Source organism: Pleuronectes platessa, chromosome 20 (assembly GCF_947347685.1).
Source record: "Pleuronectes platessa chromosome 20, fPlePla1.1, whole genome shotgun sequence".
NCBI classification, from domain to species: domain Eukaryota; kingdom Metazoa; phylum Chordata; class Actinopteri; order Pleuronectiformes; family Pleuronectidae; genus Pleuronectes; species Pleuronectes platessa.
In genome coordinates, this window is record NC_070645.1 from 9,621,641 (window position 1) to 9,641,351 (window position 19,711).

General features: G+C 42.1%; 2 protein-coding genes across 2 annotated transcripts in view; both read right to left on the reverse strand.

Annotated features, from left to right (window-relative positions):
• Positions 1–552: 552 nt before the first annotated feature.
• On the reverse strand, positions 553–7,030 carry cd226 (CD226 molecule). Its single transcript, XM_053412693.1, has 6 exons — positions 6,204–7,030; positions 5,262–5,585; positions 4,482–4,898; positions 4,021–4,123; positions 2,505–2,559; positions 553–1,823 (listed from the first exon to the last, which is right to left on the reverse strand). Exons 1-6 carry the CDS (start codon positions 6,265–6,267, stop codon positions 1,683–1,685), a joined length of 1,104 nt encoding a protein of 367 aa, XP_053268668.1. The 5' UTR covers positions 6,268–7,030; the 3' UTR covers positions 553–1,682.
• Positions 7,031–7,410: 380 nt separating this feature from the next.
• The window catches only part of rttn (rotatin), a 31,912-nt gene continuing 19,611 nt past the window's right edge, over positions 7,411–19,711 (reverse strand). Inside the window, exons 29-49 of the mRNA XM_053412692.1 lie at positions 19,331–19,459; positions 19,098–19,208; positions 18,721–18,879; positions 18,414–18,491; positions 17,877–18,063; positions 17,566–17,663; positions 17,381–17,468; positions 16,917–17,118; positions 16,501–16,591; positions 15,674–15,824; positions 15,268–15,405; positions 13,791–13,993; positions 13,536–13,641; positions 13,158–13,255; positions 12,845–12,922; positions 12,251–12,377; positions 9,736–9,920; positions 9,359–9,605; positions 8,163–8,266; positions 7,694–7,763; positions 7,411–7,578 (exon numbers count right to left, since the gene is read on the reverse strand). Of these exons, the coding sequence (XP_053268667.1) occupies positions 7,499–7,578; positions 7,694–7,763; positions 8,163–8,266; positions 9,359–9,605; positions 9,736–9,920; positions 12,251–12,377; positions 12,845–12,922; positions 13,158–13,255; positions 13,536–13,641; positions 13,791–13,993; positions 15,268–15,405; positions 15,674–15,824; positions 16,501–16,591; positions 16,917–17,118; positions 17,381–17,468; positions 17,566–17,663; positions 17,877–18,063; positions 18,414–18,491; positions 18,721–18,879; positions 19,098–19,208; positions 19,331–19,459 (2,730 nt within the window). The 3' untranslated portion in view covers positions 7,411–7,498. The remainder of the gene's footprint in view (positions 7,579–7,693; positions 7,764–8,162; positions 8,267–9,358; positions 9,606–9,735; positions 9,921–12,250; positions 12,378–12,844; positions 12,923–13,157; positions 13,256–13,535; positions 13,642–13,790; positions 13,994–15,267; positions 15,406–15,673; positions 15,825–16,500; positions 16,592–16,916; positions 17,119–17,380; positions 17,469–17,565; positions 17,664–17,876; positions 18,064–18,413; positions 18,492–18,720; positions 18,880–19,097; positions 19,209–19,330; positions 19,460–19,711) is intronic.

The following is a 19,711-nucleotide window of genomic DNA, read 5'->3' on the forward strand; positions in this document are numbered from 1 at the left end:
AAATTTGACATGGCAGGAAAAAAACGACAGCATAAGAAATCTGAATTGCGTCAAAGGTAACAGCTCCTCTAAATAAACAAAAAAGAAGCATTCAATAATAAGATATACATCCTATACAACAACTGATAACAATAACTAATGAAGAATGAAGATAGCAAAATAACTTATTGTTTACTCATAGGAATGGGCCGAGAACATAATGCCAAAAATAATTCCTTCAATTCATTTGATACTATTTTGGACTTTAAAAGCAGAAACCATGTGATAGGAGTGACCTCGATAGTTTGGGAAATAAATTCTGGCAGAAAACTCAAATTATATGTTTACACTTCAGTTTTTGTTGGGATTTAACAAACATAATATAATATGTTAACTGAAGATCTACATGGGTGGATAGACTCCTGTTACATTTCGTTTTATATAAATAATTCAAGTGGCAACTCAGACGTGGGAAATTCCATTTCACACGTTGGTTTTAGATCTCGAGTCTCGAGTTTTTTATTTCTAGAGTTTCCCCCTTGTCACACCCACATCACAGGAAGTAAGCGAGTCTGTGGCTATGACACCTTTTATTTTATATCACAGGAAGTCATTAGCAGTTACACACATCGGCTTCAGTAATGCTGGTCATCACACAATGTGTCACAGGTATAACACTGAAATTGACACGTTTTAAATCAGGAACAGCAAGAAAAGAAAAAAAACATGTGATTCCAACACCATATTGTCCCTTTATGTTGACATGTCTAACTTGTCCACATTTGGTTTCCTAGCGGAATAGTCCGCATATCCATTACTGCCACTGCCTCCATTTCTATGGACATAAACGAATCACATTAAACAACACATAGTTTCACAGAACTACCGTGAACATTAAATACTGATTCACAAGAGCATATATAGGCAGGAATAAAATATAATAACAAATACAGCTTGGAAAACTTGTGACAGCTTATCATAAGAAAATAGTTGAATTACACTTCATAAATCAGAATAGTAGAAGGAGGCAGAAGCACAGGATTAGCTAATTAGAGTTTAGCTTTCATAATGAGGGCGTGTTGTAACTAGAAAGCAGTCATCCTCGGCAGAGAGCCCTCTGGGGAAACGCAGCAGTCTCAAGTGATGGTACATGGTGCAGAGTGACTGCCTTTCTCTATCCTGTTAGATGATTAGACGCCATTGTCAGGCTTTGAATGGAAAGCAGGAGGGATGAAAGTAAACGGAGAGCAATTACACAGGCTTTTGTCAATCGTGTTACTGAGGGGTTATGGAAGTGAACAGAACGATTACACAGGCTTTTGTCTGCCGCTTCCCGCGCGACGGCTGCTGCTGTCAAATATTGTTTTGCCCAAAACAGATATTTTCTCGGCGGTAATTACGCGGCACATACTACATTTAATTAAGGGCTGGACCCAACCGAACGTGTCAGCTCCCTGAGACGAACACGAGCACCATCTTGTTAATGCATGTCAAACCACAATATGAATATTAATCACTGTCATTGTGACGCCTGCATCTCATCAGAAGAGCTGCTCGGAGCTTGTCAATATGCCTTTATCTTTTTGTTTTGTCTAGATACACAGTAAATGATTTGTTTGGGAAGACCTGAGAGCTTACTGGCATCTGAGCCAGATTCAAAACTACACATTCACAGTATGGCGGTGAATCATATTCACGTCTGCTCATTTATCACGAGGCGGACGTCCGGCTCTGTGGGATCGTGGGGTCGGCAGGTTGGCGTACACCGGGCAGCTTCCTTTCTGCCGGGACCTCTTTGTGTTCCCCGCACACACAAACACGTTCTCGTTCTCGTAGATGTTTGGCTGCGGATGTGCGTTAAACTTGATCAGCATTTTAAGGTGTTAGACAAAAACACAAGTCAGGTGATTAGACTGTTAGCGCAGTGGTGTAAGAAGGTCATAAACAAACAAAAAAGCTTTCATAGCATCACTTGGCTACAAAGCAGTCTGATTTTAAATCTCTTTTTTCATATGATAAATACTAAAATACAGGTATAGATTCAATAACTACTCATATTTTCATTTAATTAAATAAAGAAATGTGATATAAGCAAAATAGAAAGTTTTTTCAACCACCAGTAATATTAATCCTACATGTTTTCATATTATTACTTCACCAGGTCTAAATTGTTCCTTATAATATAGTACTTATTCTTTACTGTTACACTTCCTGTTACATTTCCAAGCAACTTATGAGATGAAACTACATTTTCAACTAATTCTCTCGACATTTTGCTGCATTCATCACATTTACTGTATCACATAGGTAAAACAGATTCATTCACACTCTGTTATTGTTAAGCATTAGTTAAGTCTACAATGTATCAGGTTACATGTAGATGGGCTGTGGTGTATGTGATAAGATTAAGAGTCGAGTGTTACGGCTTTATAATGAAGAGCGTGTCTGATGAGGAGGTTGGGGAGAGTCTGAAAGGCGTCAAGTGCAAAGACAAGAGTTGATATAATGAATAACGCAACACTTGCCTGTCTCTGAGACGGGTGCAGTTTGACTCGGTACTCCTCTCTCCTGCTCTTCTTCCTGATTATTCAATAAAAGCGACAGATTCATTTCATATCCTGTGAGCAAAATCACACCAATCAACACACTTTACCAACCTTAGATTGTAAAAAAGATTACTGAAATAAACCAAACACTTCCCATAATGAGCAAACACTGAGCAGTAGTGAAGAAGGAAAACTCTCTTGAGCAATCAATATGTGGTTGAGGATTAAATGTCTCTTCAGCAATATAGTAATAAAATAAAGATATTGGGCTTCGTGCATTAACACAGATTTGCGGCTGCACGTGCACTCCATGAATCGTTTCTTTCCGACTGAGGAAGACGACCTGTTCTTGAGGAGGAACGTGTTCGTGATAACAAAATACGCCATTATCGCGTAAAGAGAATTTCATGGTGCTTTAAAAAGCTTTAGGTCCTGCTGTCAGCAAAGGAAAAAAACACACATCGAACAGAGGCGGGGGGGCCTTTTATACGACCCAAAACAATTAGAATATGTTAATAGCACATCTGTTAGTGACATCAGAGACCTGCATTGAGACCCTACAGCTGTTAGAGAGATACAATGATGCCATGGTGAGGATATTAATTCTGCATTAAATCTATCGATAGATATTCATCAAATTTATTTCTGTATCATATTCGTATACAAATTCACTCAGATGAATCCCCTAATTCCCTGTGTGAAGACTGTGGCAGCACATGTTTTATTTAAGAACAAATCTGTTCATACGATTGGTTCCAGCATGAGGCCCATTCACGTTCTTCACAGAGAATTGTAAAAATAATAACATTTTCAACTATCTTCAAAACCAGCTACACACCCATCAGCCTTCAATTCCCTGTGTCATTTACTCTGTAAGCTAATAGTAGCATGCTAACATGCGATACTAAAATGGAGAACATGGCGGTAAACCATTACACCTGCTTAAAAGTAGCATGTTAGCATGCTGACCTTAGCATTTGGATAGCCACTGTAGCACCTCTGCTTTGATATGAGATACTAAAGCATATATTTATACATAAATGTGTAAATAGTATATACCAGAGTGTGTAAAAAAACTCATCCAGTTATATTCTATGTAATGACAATGGCACCCAGTACCCATTAGTACACCAAGACCAAACAATCCTTCTCATCGCAAATTTAAAACAAAAAGAAACGTAAAAGGAAGTAGTCTGGTCATTTGCACTAAACTAAGATCCATTTCCTGAGAAATTGAAAAAATCAAATAAAAAATCATAACTTGCAATGTGAAGCAACGAGAAATACTCCTGGCTCCTCCCCTTTAATCAGTCAGTTCAGTTATTTGTGAAACCCTGCTCACAAATATACAGAAGATGGTGAAAACATTATCACTCTGGTGCAGGTGATGATCTCACTCAGTCGTGTGTCGAGTATCCGAGAATACTTGATGCCAGTAAACAGACGGGGCCGTGTTTATCAAGAATAGAAGCATGAACACACAATGAGATCTCACCTTTGCCTTAAAGCTAGTATGATGACGACTATGACGAGAAGAAGCCCTGCACATCCAGCCCCGATGTAAATATACAACATGTACAGAGACAGGCTGAATCCACCTGTTGAGGAAATGAGAGAAAATAATAATGCAGAACAGCCTGAAAGCCATGATTTTTCATTTGTGTGTTGCATGTTTGCCTCCAGAAGTGGAACAGGAACAACATGTAGCACACAGACAAACACACATACACAGGACCACAGGAAGTTGGAGGTTAGGTTTCAGCAGAGCCAACAGTGCAGTGTGTGAGATCAGCATCACAACTTGTTTTATTGTTTTCATTATGTTTCATCAATCACTGTAATCTATGAGGGACATTTGCATCCATAAATCATCCTCAGCGTGAGCAGCAATTCGTCATCCAGTCATCTAGCTGTCTGTGTGTGTGTGTGTCAACTACAGCACATCTGTCTTTGTACCTGGAGTGACGACCGTGAGCAGCACGGTGGTGATCCGCACCCCCGCATCTGTGTTGAAGGTGCAGCGGTAGAAACCCCTATCGTCCAGCACCACACCCGTCAGGTGCAGGTTGACATCCAGGCTCTTGGCACAGCTGACCTGCCCCCTGTCGCTGTAGTCCTCGCCCACCAGGCCCCCGTCCACCTGCTTGCACACGCCGATGATGCCCCAGGGCTGGCCAGAAGGCATCCTCTCCAGCAGGGCCTGGTAAACGGTGCCGTCGTGCTTGTGGTCGCAGCTGATGGTCAGATTGCTGTCCTGCTCCGCCACCAAATGTACGTCTACCACAATCCCCCCTGGGGTGGGGTGCTCTGCGACGTCGTCTTCTCCTCCTTCTTCATCAGCATCCTCATCTTCTCCTTCTTCAGGTGGCTCATCTGCAAACACGGGGAGGTGAGGGACTCATTTAGGAAACATCTTGTCAAAGAACTAGCAGGTTAGCTCCATGATGTAAATGGGGAATAAGAAAGCTGATTTTTACTGATAACAATTGATAAATTAAAGGCCAAGACCCAACAGTCTCCTTATGAAACCACGTTTACCATCACTAAATCTGTTTCTTTCATCAATATCCATCCAATTATTCACTGAGAAGTCAGAGTAAATGTCAAAAAATGACCTTCCAAAGAAAAGCAATCCTGGGTCTGCACCAACATTTTGAGGGTTCTTCCCTGATCCATACCACAGCCATCCAATAAATGTTTCAGTAATAAATGAGCAGTGTTAGTGAGCTGCTTTACCTAAATCCTCAACCTGCACGCTCGTGATCCAGGGTCCTCCAGGGAAGGTCTGAACTGAGCAGTGGTAAATCCCGATGTCCTGATGAGTGACGTTCTTCATGGAAATGCTTCCGTCCATGGGCGCGGTCCTCAGGAACTCTATTCTCTCCATGTGTTGGCGAGAGAAGGACGAGCCGTACTCTGGGTGGAACACGGCTATGGGAACCTTGTCGGGAATTTTGGTCCAGGACACCATGCTTAGGTTGCCGCTCCAGGGGCACAGACAGCCGAGGATCATCCCTTCCTCCAGTCGGACTGTGACGGCCTCTTTCTGCTGGACAGCAACTGAGCAGAGAGAATTTTGTTAAAGTAATTAAACAGTCAATCATATTTTAACATGACAACTTCGGAAACCCTCATCTTGAGAGTAATTACGATTGTCTATGCAAGTTCATGCATCCTCCCTGAAGTCCTCCGGTTGAAGGATACCACAGTCACTTACAGATTTCAGGCCATCCCGTGGGTTATGGTAATTATGCTCATTTGAGCCGGCACACACAAGCACCACTGACAATTGTCATTGATCAAGTGTTCAAGTTTTCAAAGCCTCTTTTAACTGAGCTGAACGATCAACAGCTGATTTCAAGTCCTGTGACACTGGGGATGAATTCAGGCGTGTTTAGAATAATAATGTCTCACAGATTGATTAAAAAATGTGACAACTAGAGGCTTTTCCTCTCAAATCTAATTCAAAAGGAGTTTAATTACTGATTATGAAATTATTATGAAATGAAATATTACATTTTAAGAAATGAAATGCATGTGTTCATGTACAGTGAGGCTCAGCTTCCAGATTATCTTTAAAACAACAGCAAACATCCGTTTCAACAAAGTTACCAGAGGTTTGATCATGTGAATCATCCAATCTACAAGTTTGAATATATTAAATAGATGTATAAATACCTCGGAGAAAAGGGAGAAAGATGAGTACCACAAAGTACCAGTGGTCCTTTTGTACAGCTTCCATCTTGCCCCACCACGGGAGAATGAAAGCTGCATTGATGAGACGAGTGGAGAGGCACCCGAGCTGCACTTCCTGCGAGCTCAGAGGCTGAAGACACACACTTGAGCTGCTGGGACTCACTTCATGTTAGCTCCGTCCACACAGAGACGCACTCTGTCAACAGAGCTGAGAATGGGAGGGAAGCTCACGGCATAATACTGCATGGTGGGATTATACTGAAGGTTTCTATATTGCTATAACTGTGGCTATCAGCTGCCTGAAATCCTGCAAAGTATAAATTATTTGTGGACAACTAGTTTAATACTTTATTTTGAGTATTTTCTGTGGCATTTTAAAATTTGTGTAAGAATTAGATCAATCCGACTGACTTGGGTACTTAAAATAACTTTTTGAAAGATTAATAGAAAGAGGTCTAATGACTTCAGTAAACTTTTTCCTCTCAAACCATGAGGGTTAGGTCTAATTGAGGGCTTGGGGTTAGGTCGGTGTTAAAATGCAGCAATCTGCAGTGAGAGCTAAAGAGTGATATTGTGTGTTGAAAAGCAACCTGACGTGTTCCTTATTGAAAAAACAATCTGTGAGTTAAAATCCCCTAATAAAAAAAGACAAAATATTCATGAAATAAATAAATTGTTTAAGGGGGACCACCAACACAAGAGGAGCAGCAGTAGGTTGTGTTTTCTACTGAAATCTCTCTTATGCAACAATGCATCACCACGAAACGTCATGGTCCCGACATGACACACCCATTCATCTACCTGAACCCCCCCCCAAAAAAAAAACCTCATGACATTCACATCAATCTCTGTTGTAGCTTGTGTTCAGTTCTAATTATCAAATACTATTAACGAAAACTGCTGAAGCTTGTTAGCATGCTGATACAAGCAATTACTTCCAAGCACAGCTGTGCTTCTATGCAGCCTGGCATTGTGACGTTTGAACAGAAAGACAAAGTCTGGCCCGTGCCTTCTCATTACTGAAGATGTGGTGCGTTGCAAGGACTGAAGGCCACAGTTCACTGGGCAAAGCAGAATTGTGCACAAAGTTCACTTCTGTCGACGTTCGAGCCCCAGTTCCTGTATTTGAGACCACAACTGGTGTTCAAAAGTGAAACTGCTCACAGAAATCAAAGCATCGCGTGTGAAGTTTTGTACAAGACGGCACCTAAATGCTGCCACTTTAATATTTATATAAGTATAAAATATGATACAAAGAAACAAAAGTATAAATACAATCAGTTATTTAGCAGCTGAGAAAGGTTTTCAAAGCACTTCAACAGGTAGGGACCCATAGGATCCGGATTGTTCTCTGCAGCTGCAGGTTAGAGAAAAAGAAAAACAATTTCAAACAAAGAGACGTAAAAGTTAAATTGTCAGACTAAAGTGTGAGACCAGAGGCTGATACTCCCGCCAAGTAAATAAATGTTGACCTTTCTTAGAGGTGGTGTGTGCCTCGTCAATCCTCCGTCGTATTGAGGGACACTTCATCGTCGTCTTGGCCTTTGACGGGAAAAGAGAAGGGACGATTAACGGTTGTGTTTATAAGACGACAACTAGGAGATCAATGAGGCTGAGCCGCCATGCAAGAGTAAAACCAAGATTTCAGGCAGATTTATTCATTGACCAATGTATTTGCACTTTTATCCAAAGCGACGACACTAAAGCTTTGGTACAATGGGACCTTGAAGTAAGGACACGGTGCTAAATCTGTTCAATGAGACAAAGTGCACTAGATCAATGTCTAACGGGCAAAGAACCAGAGAGCATGAAGACAGGCCAGGACTTGACTTGACATATATCGTCAGTAAACTCCAATTCTAGCCAATAAATGCACTAAAATAAACTTTAAGTGCTCATGGACGTGTGTGTATGTGTGTGTTTGTATGGGTGTGCAAGTACCCTCTGATTGTTATGAAGCAACGCCCAAAGTGCGGATGCTCCCATACAGCGAGTCTCCATCTCTTTGCCTTCCAGGCAGCAGAGGAGCGTCTTCATGGCTTTGTCTGGAGGAAAGATGAGCAGCTAATCAGAGCCCTCATCACATGGAATAAAGTCTTTCACTTAGGCACATTGGAGTTAAAATAAAGATTAAATATGGTTCTAACACTTCAAACCCACACTACTTTTTCCATGTACACGTTGGTAATGCACCGTGTCAACCCTTCTGATAAGATGATTGTCTCACACACAAAGGAAATGGGGTGAAACAACAACAAAGCTACATGTCGCAACAAATTCCGACCACCTGGACCCACAACTCCAACCTGCTGCTTGCAATGCACAGGGTAAACACACAATCTTATCATCACTGTAACTTCCTCTTCCTCTAGTTTTGTTTCCATCTACGTGTCTTAGAGTCATTCATCTTCATGCACTGTGCACCTGCTGCCTTCTCTCAACCCTTCATTTAAATATGACACTCTCTAACGTACAAGCACTTCACTGTTTCCAGTATTTTTTATAATAAATATGCACAAGAGACAAAAAAAAATAGCGCTGTCTTATATTTTTTAAATCTGTGTTTAGTAACGCAGGAAGGAACAGACGCTAAAACAAACTGTCAATAACACAATGCACACTGTCAATACACTATGTGCTCTTGTGTCACGAAAGGTAAAAGTGCCTAAAAGCAGTTGAGAGATTCATAACGTTGATTTCGTTTTCCAGCAACAGTTTGATATTTAGGTGGATGCGCCTGTTTTGCTCTCTCGCACAGAGATTTTCAGGAGATGAGCAAATCGATATCGCACATTTGTTGCCTCGAGCAGGGAGCTGGGGTCAAAACGTGGTTAGCTTAGCATAAATACTATAAGCAGGGGAAAACAGGTTGCCTAATTACTGCACACACCAGGGTGGTATCAATCTTATCATCTAACTAAAGGCAAAAAAATTATTTGTTAAATAATAAAATACTATATTCATTCTTCTGCCTTCAATGGGTATAATTGCAAATCACTGCTTATATAAAATACTGTTTTTACCAGATGATGAAACTCTGATATGTGTTTCATAAAATACATCTGTGTTTCTGTATTTCCCTTTTGTACGTGAATTGCCTGAGATCAGTATCTGTAGGTCCTGATTTCCTGTCATACCACTGGCAATGACGTGAGGCTTGTTGGCGGGCCAGAAGCAGAGGTTGTGAAGGGTGAGCAGCGCATTCCTCCGGTGAGCTGCCAAGTCCGCCAGCAGCTCCAGGACTCCGGTCACCCTCAGGAGACTCTGCTGGATGTCTTCCGCGAACGAGAGGGTGACCAGCAGCTTAAGCCACAGGCCCAGCACGCCGCCACCACCACCCGCCTTGGGCACTGGAACCGAAACGAAGGCTTGGAGGAAGTTATTCTGAGTACAACAGAAAAAAAGAGTTTCAGTGTCACGTGTAGAGAAAGATACATTCATAACATAGAACTTTTGAGTACTGTCACGTGACTCCACCCAAATGGACAAACGCATTTGATGGGACAACTTGAACCTTTTGCAGGAGGCCTCTGCAGTCGCGGGACATGGCGAGGTTTGTGAGGAGAGAGAAGGCCAGCTTCTGGACTGGGGTGTTGTCTGGGGCGACCCCTGAGGCCAGCTTCATGACAGCGTGCATAAGCGAGCTACTGGAGGAGCCTTTCGATCCTGGCGGTATACTCCCACAGAGAGAACTGCATGCTGGGAGAAAGGAGAAGCAAAACACTGATGAAACATTTTAGAAATATTATGGTTGTATGTAGCTGTAATCATCCAAAGGAGACACATGCCCGTCTGCAACTACTGCACTGTCTATTCTAAGCAGCTATGCTAACTGCTAATCCAAAAATAAACAGGGAAACACTTTTCCTCTTATTCTTGGAGCTGGTTGCTTTTTTCCATTTACCTTAAAGCTACTTCACTGGGCTTTCAGCGCCACTGACCTGCATGGCTGTCTGCTCACGATACCAAAACATCTGTGCACAGCTGCATGCACGGCTTATCTTTGATGCAACATCTGGCTAACACAAATGACAAATGATATAATAATGAAAGAAACTTTGTGGCCAAAACAGTTTAACCTGATGGAAACTTAAGAAATCAGAAGAAAAAACTACTGTTAATCCTTCCGGAAATGTTCCCACCAAATACAGAATCAGCATCTGATTAATGATCTGATTTGATCCTGTTTTTTTTGGTTGTATCATTTTATTGTTTCTGGTTTGTTTTATCGTGGCCTTTTGTTTTTTATTATTTAAAATATTGTGTCTTGTTTATTTATATAACAACTTAGCAGTTTTTAGTGTTTCCTCTTTTTTGTAAAGCACATTGAGCTTGCTCTTATATATGAAATTAAATGTATTATTATTGTTTTTTATTAGAAATCTCATTATACATCTTTGAAGGAGCCTTCAGTCACTGTTTTACTGTTGCTTATTTAGGAAAAACATTTTGAGCTTTATTACTTGTATGAAAGGTGCAAAACAGATTATTGTCCTTGCTATAATCTCCACACGTTGACAAACAAGTGACACATGCTCTATTATATGCATTATCACGTCTTATTGTATCACCTCATTAACACAGCCCTAACAGCAATTATTTAGCCGTAGGTGGCAGCTTCAATTTATTCTACGACAAGGCCAGTTACAATGTAAATAAAACCAAATAACTCAGAAATAACAGTCCGTCTCTTTCATCATCATATTTACACTGGTATATAACTGACATGACTAATTGCTGCGGCAGAGGATTACATGCAAATTCCAGGAAAATATGACGTCTGACACTGATTGATGTTGAACATTGCCGAACATGACAGCTAGTTGGTTATGCTAAACCTAAAATGGTAAGACGCAGCAACAGGCGTATGCTGATGTTAGCCCGAGGTTATCTCAATACCTGTCAAGACGGCTGACGTATCGTGAAATTGACAAGGGAGGTCTGCTTTACAGTGGATCTGCTTCACTGGTGTGAGTCAAAGCCACTCTGATCTGATTCATTTTCCCAACCAGGTAACATATAGAGCCGATCCTTGTATTGAAGTGCAGATAAACACAGATGTCTCCTTTTTTATCCTGTGTGCATCTGTGGGAACAAGTTTGGAGGCTGCTACAAAAATATCCACGAAAATATGTGTTGCACAGATGAAAACAACAATCTGACTTCAAGCTAAAACAAAGGCTCGGCTGAAGGAGGCAGACTGGAGATGAAACGTTGGGTAGAAATGTAGCAGTCTCCGGAGACGAAGTAGTAGCCTGAGGGTGGATGGTGTAATACTAAGCCTGGCTGCATGCAGGCTGAACGTAACCTGCTGTTCGGTTAACCTTTAGGGAAATGCTGTGCCGACTTCACTGGTTTCTGGTGCTTCACAGGTTGAACTTACAGGGGGTCTAAAGTGAGCGGGTTTAGATCAGAGCACACACACCCACGGAGGAACCGGTGCCAATCAAACAGAGTTACACACACACACGCACAGAGAGAGAAGCGTTCAGAAGTGTCGAAACTTCCTCTCCTTCAATGGTTAAGCTTATTTCCATTGCACAACTACACTAATTACACATGCATACAAAACACAAATATATCAAAGTGACCACGAGCTGTTTATCAAATCCATCCCATGATTCTAACCTTCTCGACCTTACATCTTTCTCTATGGTTTCAGCAGCTCCTACGTTTGCATGACAGAAAATATCTTTATCTCATGCCACTCAGATGCACTCTGTCATTCCCCACATCATCTCTCACTGGTCTGAAAACCCGTCGCCATACAAGCAGCCATGCAGCTTGGTCCCCACGTCCTGACACTGGGCCCATTGTGACTGGCAGGCGAGCAGGCGCTGGTCTTATACAGTGAGACACAATGTTGTTCAGCGGTCACTGGAGAGGACAACGGGCTCTTAGTGCGACGTGTGCGTGACTCAGACTCAGATTGCTAAATGCAGACGGAGGCGATGGGCAGGCACGGGCCAGGCACAGTGCCTGCATAAACACACAGACACACACAGACACACACACACGCATATAAAGACCTGTGGTGCAGTTGGCTGTATAGACACACAGTAGCTCCAGCACAGCCTCCATGTTGGGGTCGTCCAATAGGAGCCAAGGCCAAAGAGCATAGAGGGTCAGTGTGAGGCGCGCATCTGAAGCCACCACCTACAGACACACATATACATGGTTACACAACATTAAACCCACACACATACAAGGAATGCAGGCATGTACATGACTACAGATGCACAACTGCTTAAAGTAATGACACATATTAGAGAATTTAACAGCACAAACAAAGAGGCAGCAACATAAACACTCAATATTTTGGTAACTGTGCAGGAGAAACACGCAGGGAGGAGAATAATTGCAGGGTGAGCGCTTCCGTCAAGCCTCCCCGGCTCTTTAGTCAAAGGTAACCACCAGTGCCTGAGAAACACTTAGAGAATGAAGACCAGCTAATATGCTCTGTAAGTAATTGTAGGTAATGCCCATAAAGTGTTTAAGAACTTGCTGAGACGTTAGCAGGGCCATGCACATTTAGGCGAATCTCATTTACAGCATTTGTGCGCCGAGGTTCCATTAAAAAACAATTAGCAGTGGGGAATTAAAAGGCAGACACAGAGGCTCACTTTGCATTCATCGTTGCGGTAAAGAGCGCTCTGCAGGATCTCCACACTCAGCCTGACTTCCTTTAAATGGGCCTCTTCCTGATGATATGAAAAGACAAAACCAAGATCAATATTTCTGATTGTCCCAAGTTGAAAATACAGTTTAATGAACATTTAATGCCCAAAGCAGCAATTTGATGTGCATGATATTTTTCTAAAAACTCATTCAGGTTGAATTCAGATTGTTATTCCACCCAAAGGGAAAAAAAAAAACTGAAAAACTGAGCAGCAGAGAAACGCTGAGACTGGAAATTTCCAGCCAGTCTCTGTTCACCTTTTTGCGGAGAGAAGCCTTGCTGGGTCGGACTGACTCCAGGTGGAGCTGGGAATGAGACTGCTTCATTTGCTCCACACAGCTGTCGATTAAACCAGCTGGAACACACAAGAAAGCAGGATAAGATGACACAGATTTCATTTTAGTTAACTTCAAGTTATTGCAAAACTGACACAAGGGTATACACTATAATCTACATGTTTTATTTTTTCCAATCCATGATAGCATGACGAACACCACAGCCGCTTTCAGACATGAAAGGTCAAATCTGGCGAAAGTCTGGACCCAGTTGTATGGACATTCTCTGGAGTTTATGTCTAACAACAGCTCGCATGTCTCCTATTGGGGAACATAAGACAACAAGTAAATTGGAATTACCATTGGCCGCATGGCTTTGAGCTGCGGGGCTGCAGGCCAACAGCGTCGTCAGAGCTCTCGCTGTCAGCTTCTTTAAAGGGTCCTGAAGGGTCCTCTTATCAAAACTCTAGCATCAACAGACAGAGAGGGACACAGTGAACGACATACATATCCACGAATGCCAAAAATACCATCAAAGCTGTTGTGTTATTGTAAATTTGCCATGATCCCATACAATTTTTGTTGTAAAAGAACAATGCCCACCCCTACATGTACCTGGAGTAAGAGTTCACAGAGCTGGCTGGCCGAGGGAGAGTTCACAATGTCTGTCAAAGAAGTTGCACACTTTGAGTTGGAGGTTGTGGCCTGGTCACCTCGACTCTTAGTCTCCTCTGTGAAAATTGCACAGAGGAACTGCAGAGCGACTGTGTGGAGCTGAGGGTCTGCAAACTTCTCAGTCACACACACTGATAACGTTCCTGCAAACACACACAAAGAAAAAAGGAGTGAGGTTGTGGGAGAAAACAATACTTTCCTTTTTCTGAGTGACGCTGCAACACAAACTGAAAATCTCAGCAAAGACAAAATGACAAATCCTTTGTTTAAATCCCTCGACAGCAAGATATGTGTCCATGACTGAGGCGGCATGCACTGGTGGAGGAGACACTTATCATTTGAATGCACGAGCAGACACCCTGATATCATAAACATGTACACAGACATAAATACACACACACACAAAGGCTCAGCATTCATCTTTCGGTGGACTCATCAGATTTTCCTGCTGCGCCATTAATCATGTAGAACGATGAGTAGGAGGAGTAGAGGTTGTTTAAGAAGAGGATGCAATTATCTTCTCCTGGCATCTGTTCGGGAAAGTTAATAAACACAGCAATGATGCAACTAATGTGTCAATAAGATGGACTTAAAAAATAAAAAGAGGAATCCAGGCCGAAAATAACCTAAAATGCTAATCCTGATTAGGTGAGATGCCACATTTAGAATAATTACTGTTGTCCTGATTATTAGAATTTATGATTAGAAGGAAAACATTATCTTACAGCCGGATGTTTTGATCTACTAAAATCTTGACTCTTAAAGAGCAGTGGCTAATTTGAATTATTTGAGACGCCTAACACACACACACACAAACCTGCAAATGGGCAAAACACAAGAACATTGAGAAAACATTGATGACACACGTGCTTCAAACAGGAGAAAGGAACAAACCTGGATGGGCTACATACATTTTCAAAAACGGACTTCAGTAACAAACATTTTTGTTTATGCTGTTGTATTGTGTGTATGTGTTTCTGTATTCGAATGTGGTTGTGTGTAGTTTGTTTCTGTATCTGGTTGTGGTTGTGTGTATGTGCAGTGTGTTTCTGTATCTAGTTGTGGCTGTGTGTATGTGCACTGTGTTTCTGTATTTGGTTGTGTGTATGTGCACTGTGTTTCTGTATTTGGTTGTGTGTATGTTCAGTGTGTTTCTGTATTTGGTTGTGGTATTGTGTATTTTCAGCACGTGTTATCCAATTGATGAATATGTTTTCTTAATTTGCTTGAGTTTTTGCATTTGTTTTTACACCGTTCATTCAACTATTATTTCAACATTTTAAGAAATATAACAAAACATATGATTATAAAACTGATCCTGTAGCCTGAACCAGAATAATAAATGTTGTCACTTTTCTCACTCATATTACCACATACACACGCACACAAGTGAACAGAGCACAGAGTATCTGTGTACCTGCAAATGTCCGCCAGCGTTTCCCCAGCGCAGCGGAGACAGATGGGTACGCCGCTGAGCTGTCCCTCCTCACCAGAGTAGCCAGGAGCATAAACACGTCTGCCCAGCACAGACAAACCGTGTCCCGAGTACCTGCATCTGAAGAGGGGAAAGAGTGAGTCACAAATTTAACGACACGAGACAGCCACAAAGCCACACACAGATCACACTGTGGAGCACTCTGCACACCATGTGGGACACATGTCTCCAGAGGACGTTCATTTGAAGCATTGATGAAGGTAGCTGTGATGGTAGTACATACAGTTTTTAGGCTAAGGGAAATATTCTTAAATGCTTTTGGATTATTATTACCAACTATATTTCTCAGAGATCATCTTTCACTTTGAATTACATACAATATTCTGACCTAATCCTTTGGTGTCCAGCATGAGAACTGCAACCAGAGTCGTCAGCAGCTGTTTCGTGAAGTCCAGCTCAGGAATCAGTTCCTGGTTCACTGAGATACACGACTGCAGCAGCTTCGAGAAGCTGGACAGGAACTGGAGTAAAGTGACAAACTAGAAAAACACAAACACAAAGAGATTGGCACAGATTGACCAAACATGCAAGCAAATACACATGTACAATGTTATTTTATGTTTTTGTCTGTGTTTGTTTGTTTGTCTGATAGTTAGCAGTATTTTGGCAGATTCCCATGACACCACTGAAAGATGCGTTATGTGTGAGGAGAGAATCCAAACAATGCATCTGGATCAGGAGGTGGATCAATATATTTTGACTTTCTTTAACATTGCCAAATCTTCATAGATTTTTCAAAGACTAAATCATGGATCTTGATGAGACATATTTAGGGGACTAATATTGATGAGTGTGTGCAATAACATGGAGATTCAAATAAAAATCTGAAACTAGTGAATAGAAATGTGGGTTAATAAGGAAACTTTTGGTCCCTGGCGGAGGTACGTAATCTCTGAGCGCCCTTTGAGTTAGAGAAGCAGTATAGTAAAGCAAAAATAGTAATTCCTCCTTCAAGCTTATTTTCTTGCTTCGAGTATGAGCTTGAGTATTCCACCCACACTGAGACATGAAGGTGCCCTCAAACCGCAGAGCACTGCTGTACTGACACCGGCGCTGAAATATACCAGCCCACGTTGTCAGCGGTGACTTAAAATAATACAAAGGAAAATAAAAGTTGAAGAAGTCTTCTGAACTGTCGATCACAAGATTCCTTACCTGACTCTTGATGTCTTCTCTCTCTCCTGGCAGCAAGTTTGGTGAATAAAGCTCATTCAGACATTTCTCGATGGGCCTGATTTCCACTAGACTGAGGGAGAAGAGAATCATGATGGGAAACGTTGTGTGTTTGCAACAGAGTTGCTAGAGGGGAATAAGGCTACAATTAGCATGAATTCTCTGCAGAATAAAAAATACACATGTATATTTTTAATATCTTTCAATATTATAAAAAAAAGCTTTTACACTGCCAAACCCCCAGAGAATGAAACTAAAAACTAAACCAGTGAATTAGATGTAACAATTATTATACAAGGTAACTCTTAAACCAGCTATACTCTATGTATATTAAATATTTGGAGTTCTATTAATGATTAACACATTGCTGGGGCAAAGGTGTTCACTGGGCCTCTGACCTGGACAGGGCCTGGAGGAGCTGGTTGTGTCCGATGGCAGTGAGGGTGAACTCAGGCAGGATGGACAGCAGACAAGTCAGCAGGCCGCAGTGGGCCGTCAGGAGGTCGGGAGTTACCATGACGACGGGTTCCGCGGCCAATGGCTCGCACTGTCTGGAATCTTGGGAGGTAACAGAGTCGCTGGTGTCCGTGTCACTCTGGCCTGTGAGATACATCAGTAGTCAGCTTATAGAGAAGCTTCCCCAGAAGAAAGCACACTGTCCCAGAGTCACGTCTCTGATCAAGTAATCAAAGTCATCGAAAGAATATATAAAAAGCTATTTTCGACTTTTTAATCGCTCCAGGTGCATATTCCACAAAACCGTCTCTATCCATCTGTAAAGAACCACATTTGTGTGCATTGAACACTAGGGGGCAGAGGCACACACTCACACACACACACAAACACACTCTCTCTGTAGTACCTTGAGCTGTCAGCCTGCTGGCAGGAGTATCTTCTGAGATGCTCAGTGAGGAGAAAGCCTTAGGGATGTGTGGCTCTGAGCCTCTAATCTGAAATGGATGACGTGAAGATGTGAGCATCAGTTATATTTAACTCAGCTGTTTATTTGTTGGTTTGTGTATCCGAAGGAACAAGAGCTTTGCTGACCACGGTGCTGGACGTAGAGAGGGAGCTGGAGGGTCTCCGAGAGTTAGGAGCTGGTGCTGGAGGGTCACATCTCCAGAACCACAGAGAACTCTCAGAATCTAGACAAACAGATAAACAAAAAACACTTTGATAAACAAAAACACTATTTATGGGTCAAAGAAAAAACAACACAAGATTGAAGGAACATTTTAACAACACAACTGCTGGGTACATATTTTCAGACCCATATTATTCCACTTAAAACTGGTTTTGTTTTTTCTCCTCCGTCATAAGGCAGATGATTTCCCACAGATACAAAACACAAAGCTTACCCAGTGACTCACTCTCCTGAGAACTGCCACTGCCAGCAGGCTGTAGGTGGAATGTATACCTGCCTCGGTAACAAATGGAGGCAGAGAGAGCCACATGCTGGAAGAACTGACAGTGGTAGAGCAGAGCCTTGAGCGCCGGGAGACCCACCAAAGAGAGGCCAGACACCTCATCATGGACACATGGGTGCTGGGAGAGGGGATGATCAATGTCGGAAAGGTGAGCGAACAGGAAACCAGCCCATCACCTCCACAAACTTTCCACAGAGCTCAGAGAAATTATTAAACACAGAAAGATTGAAGGTAAAATCAATAGATCTATATTTTAAACATTAAGTACTTAGCAGAAATGTATTTTTGTCTAGTTGTAGCTTTTATTGTCTGTTCTTTTTAAACCCCCACATGTCAACCATCAAATGCAAAAGCAATAATTTTTCTCCTTTTTTCTTATAGGGAGAGGTCAGAAAAGAGAAAGAGAAACAGCGAGACACCAGTTCATGGTTTATTAAAGCGTTTTAACGGGTTGGCAGAGCTGCTGACCTGCCAGTCCGAGTCCTTGGCCTCCTCTGCGTTGGCAGGCATCGGCATCACCAGCAAGTTCTGCAGGATAAAAGCAGCCTGGACACACAAAACAAAAAAAGAGATATGAACACGATGGGGCCAGTTAGACTGCATCTACAACAGTGCCATCTGCCTGTATTTGACTGGTAATACAAGAGAGGCCAAACCTTTTATGACCACTGACAGAGTGAAACTGAAGTATGTCTTTTTCCACAAATAAGCTTTTGTCAATCAAATATAAATACTACGACAATAATACAAAACAATTCCAGTTCCAACACTGTACCTCTCTGCGGACCATGCTGCTCTCCTGCTGATCCAGGAGGATGTTGAGCAAAGTGCCCCACAGCCCTCCACTGATGTTCTGACAGCTCCCACACAGAGTGTGGCACCCGCTGGGCACCGACGACAGAGCTCCACCCAGAGCCAAGCTGGCGAACCTCACCTGACACGTGAGGGGAGACGCAAAGTTCGGTGAATGTTTGAGGAGAGAGGGAAACGGCAAGAGAACGATACAGGACAATAACATGCATGTATATACATCATACATCATAAGTGGTTTAATTTCTTTAAAAAAAGCTAAGATTATAGAAAGTTACTTTTATGCCCCCATAATATACACATAAGTTAAAGTGTGATTAGAAGGTAAAAAAAAATCCTTACCTCTGGGTCTCGATCGACCCATAGTGGGATGAGCCAGGCCAAACCCAGCTGAGAGTTACTCGCCTCCTCGGCAGCTGCCTCATTCCCCAAAGACCACTGGGAAAGGAAGTCCTTCATGCAGAAATTAGAAACAAGAGTTTTGATTGAATTTACTGTGTTGACTGTCACTCCAAATAGTCGACTCTGTAACAGCTTTTATGGCTGTGGTCAGTTTGTCCATTGCTGACACTTGCCTTGTCCTTGTTGTCAGTCAGCATCTCATGCGACAGGTGAAGCAGAGAGATGACGGCATTCTTCGTCACACCTTTGCCCATGAACGACATGGAGTTTCCTCCCCACTCAACATAAAAAGAGGAGATCACCTGTGAAAAGGACAGATGATTATACTGGGAATAATTGGAAAAAAAAAAGAGAGTAAGAGCAGTCAGTGCAATGGTTTATTTCATTGCTTTCCCTTCAAGAGTTTCTCAACCTGAAAAAACATAGCTGACAAACAGCATGTTGATTGGATTTGGTAAGTGGTTGTTATCACAGTTTCAGTTTTTTCCATTTGAACACCAAAGATAGAGTCAGTGAACAAAGCGTTTCTGAGATGGTGATTACCAGATACTTGT

Excerpts from the sequence above, each read along its gene's own strand:
- cd226 (XM_053412693.1), bottom strand. The coding sequence starts at position 6,267 with ATGGAAGCTGTACAAAAGGACCACTGGTACTTTGTGGTACTCATCTTT. Across the intron at positions 4,124-4,481 it reads GCTCACGGTCGTCACTCCAG|GTGGATTCAGCCTGTCTCTG; the intron begins GTACAAAGACAG and ends TTTCCTCAACAG. Across the intron at positions 1,824-2,504 it reads TGCACCCGTCTCAGAGACAG|CCAAACATCTACGAGAACGA; the intron begins GCAAGTGTTGCG and ends GCACATCCGCAG.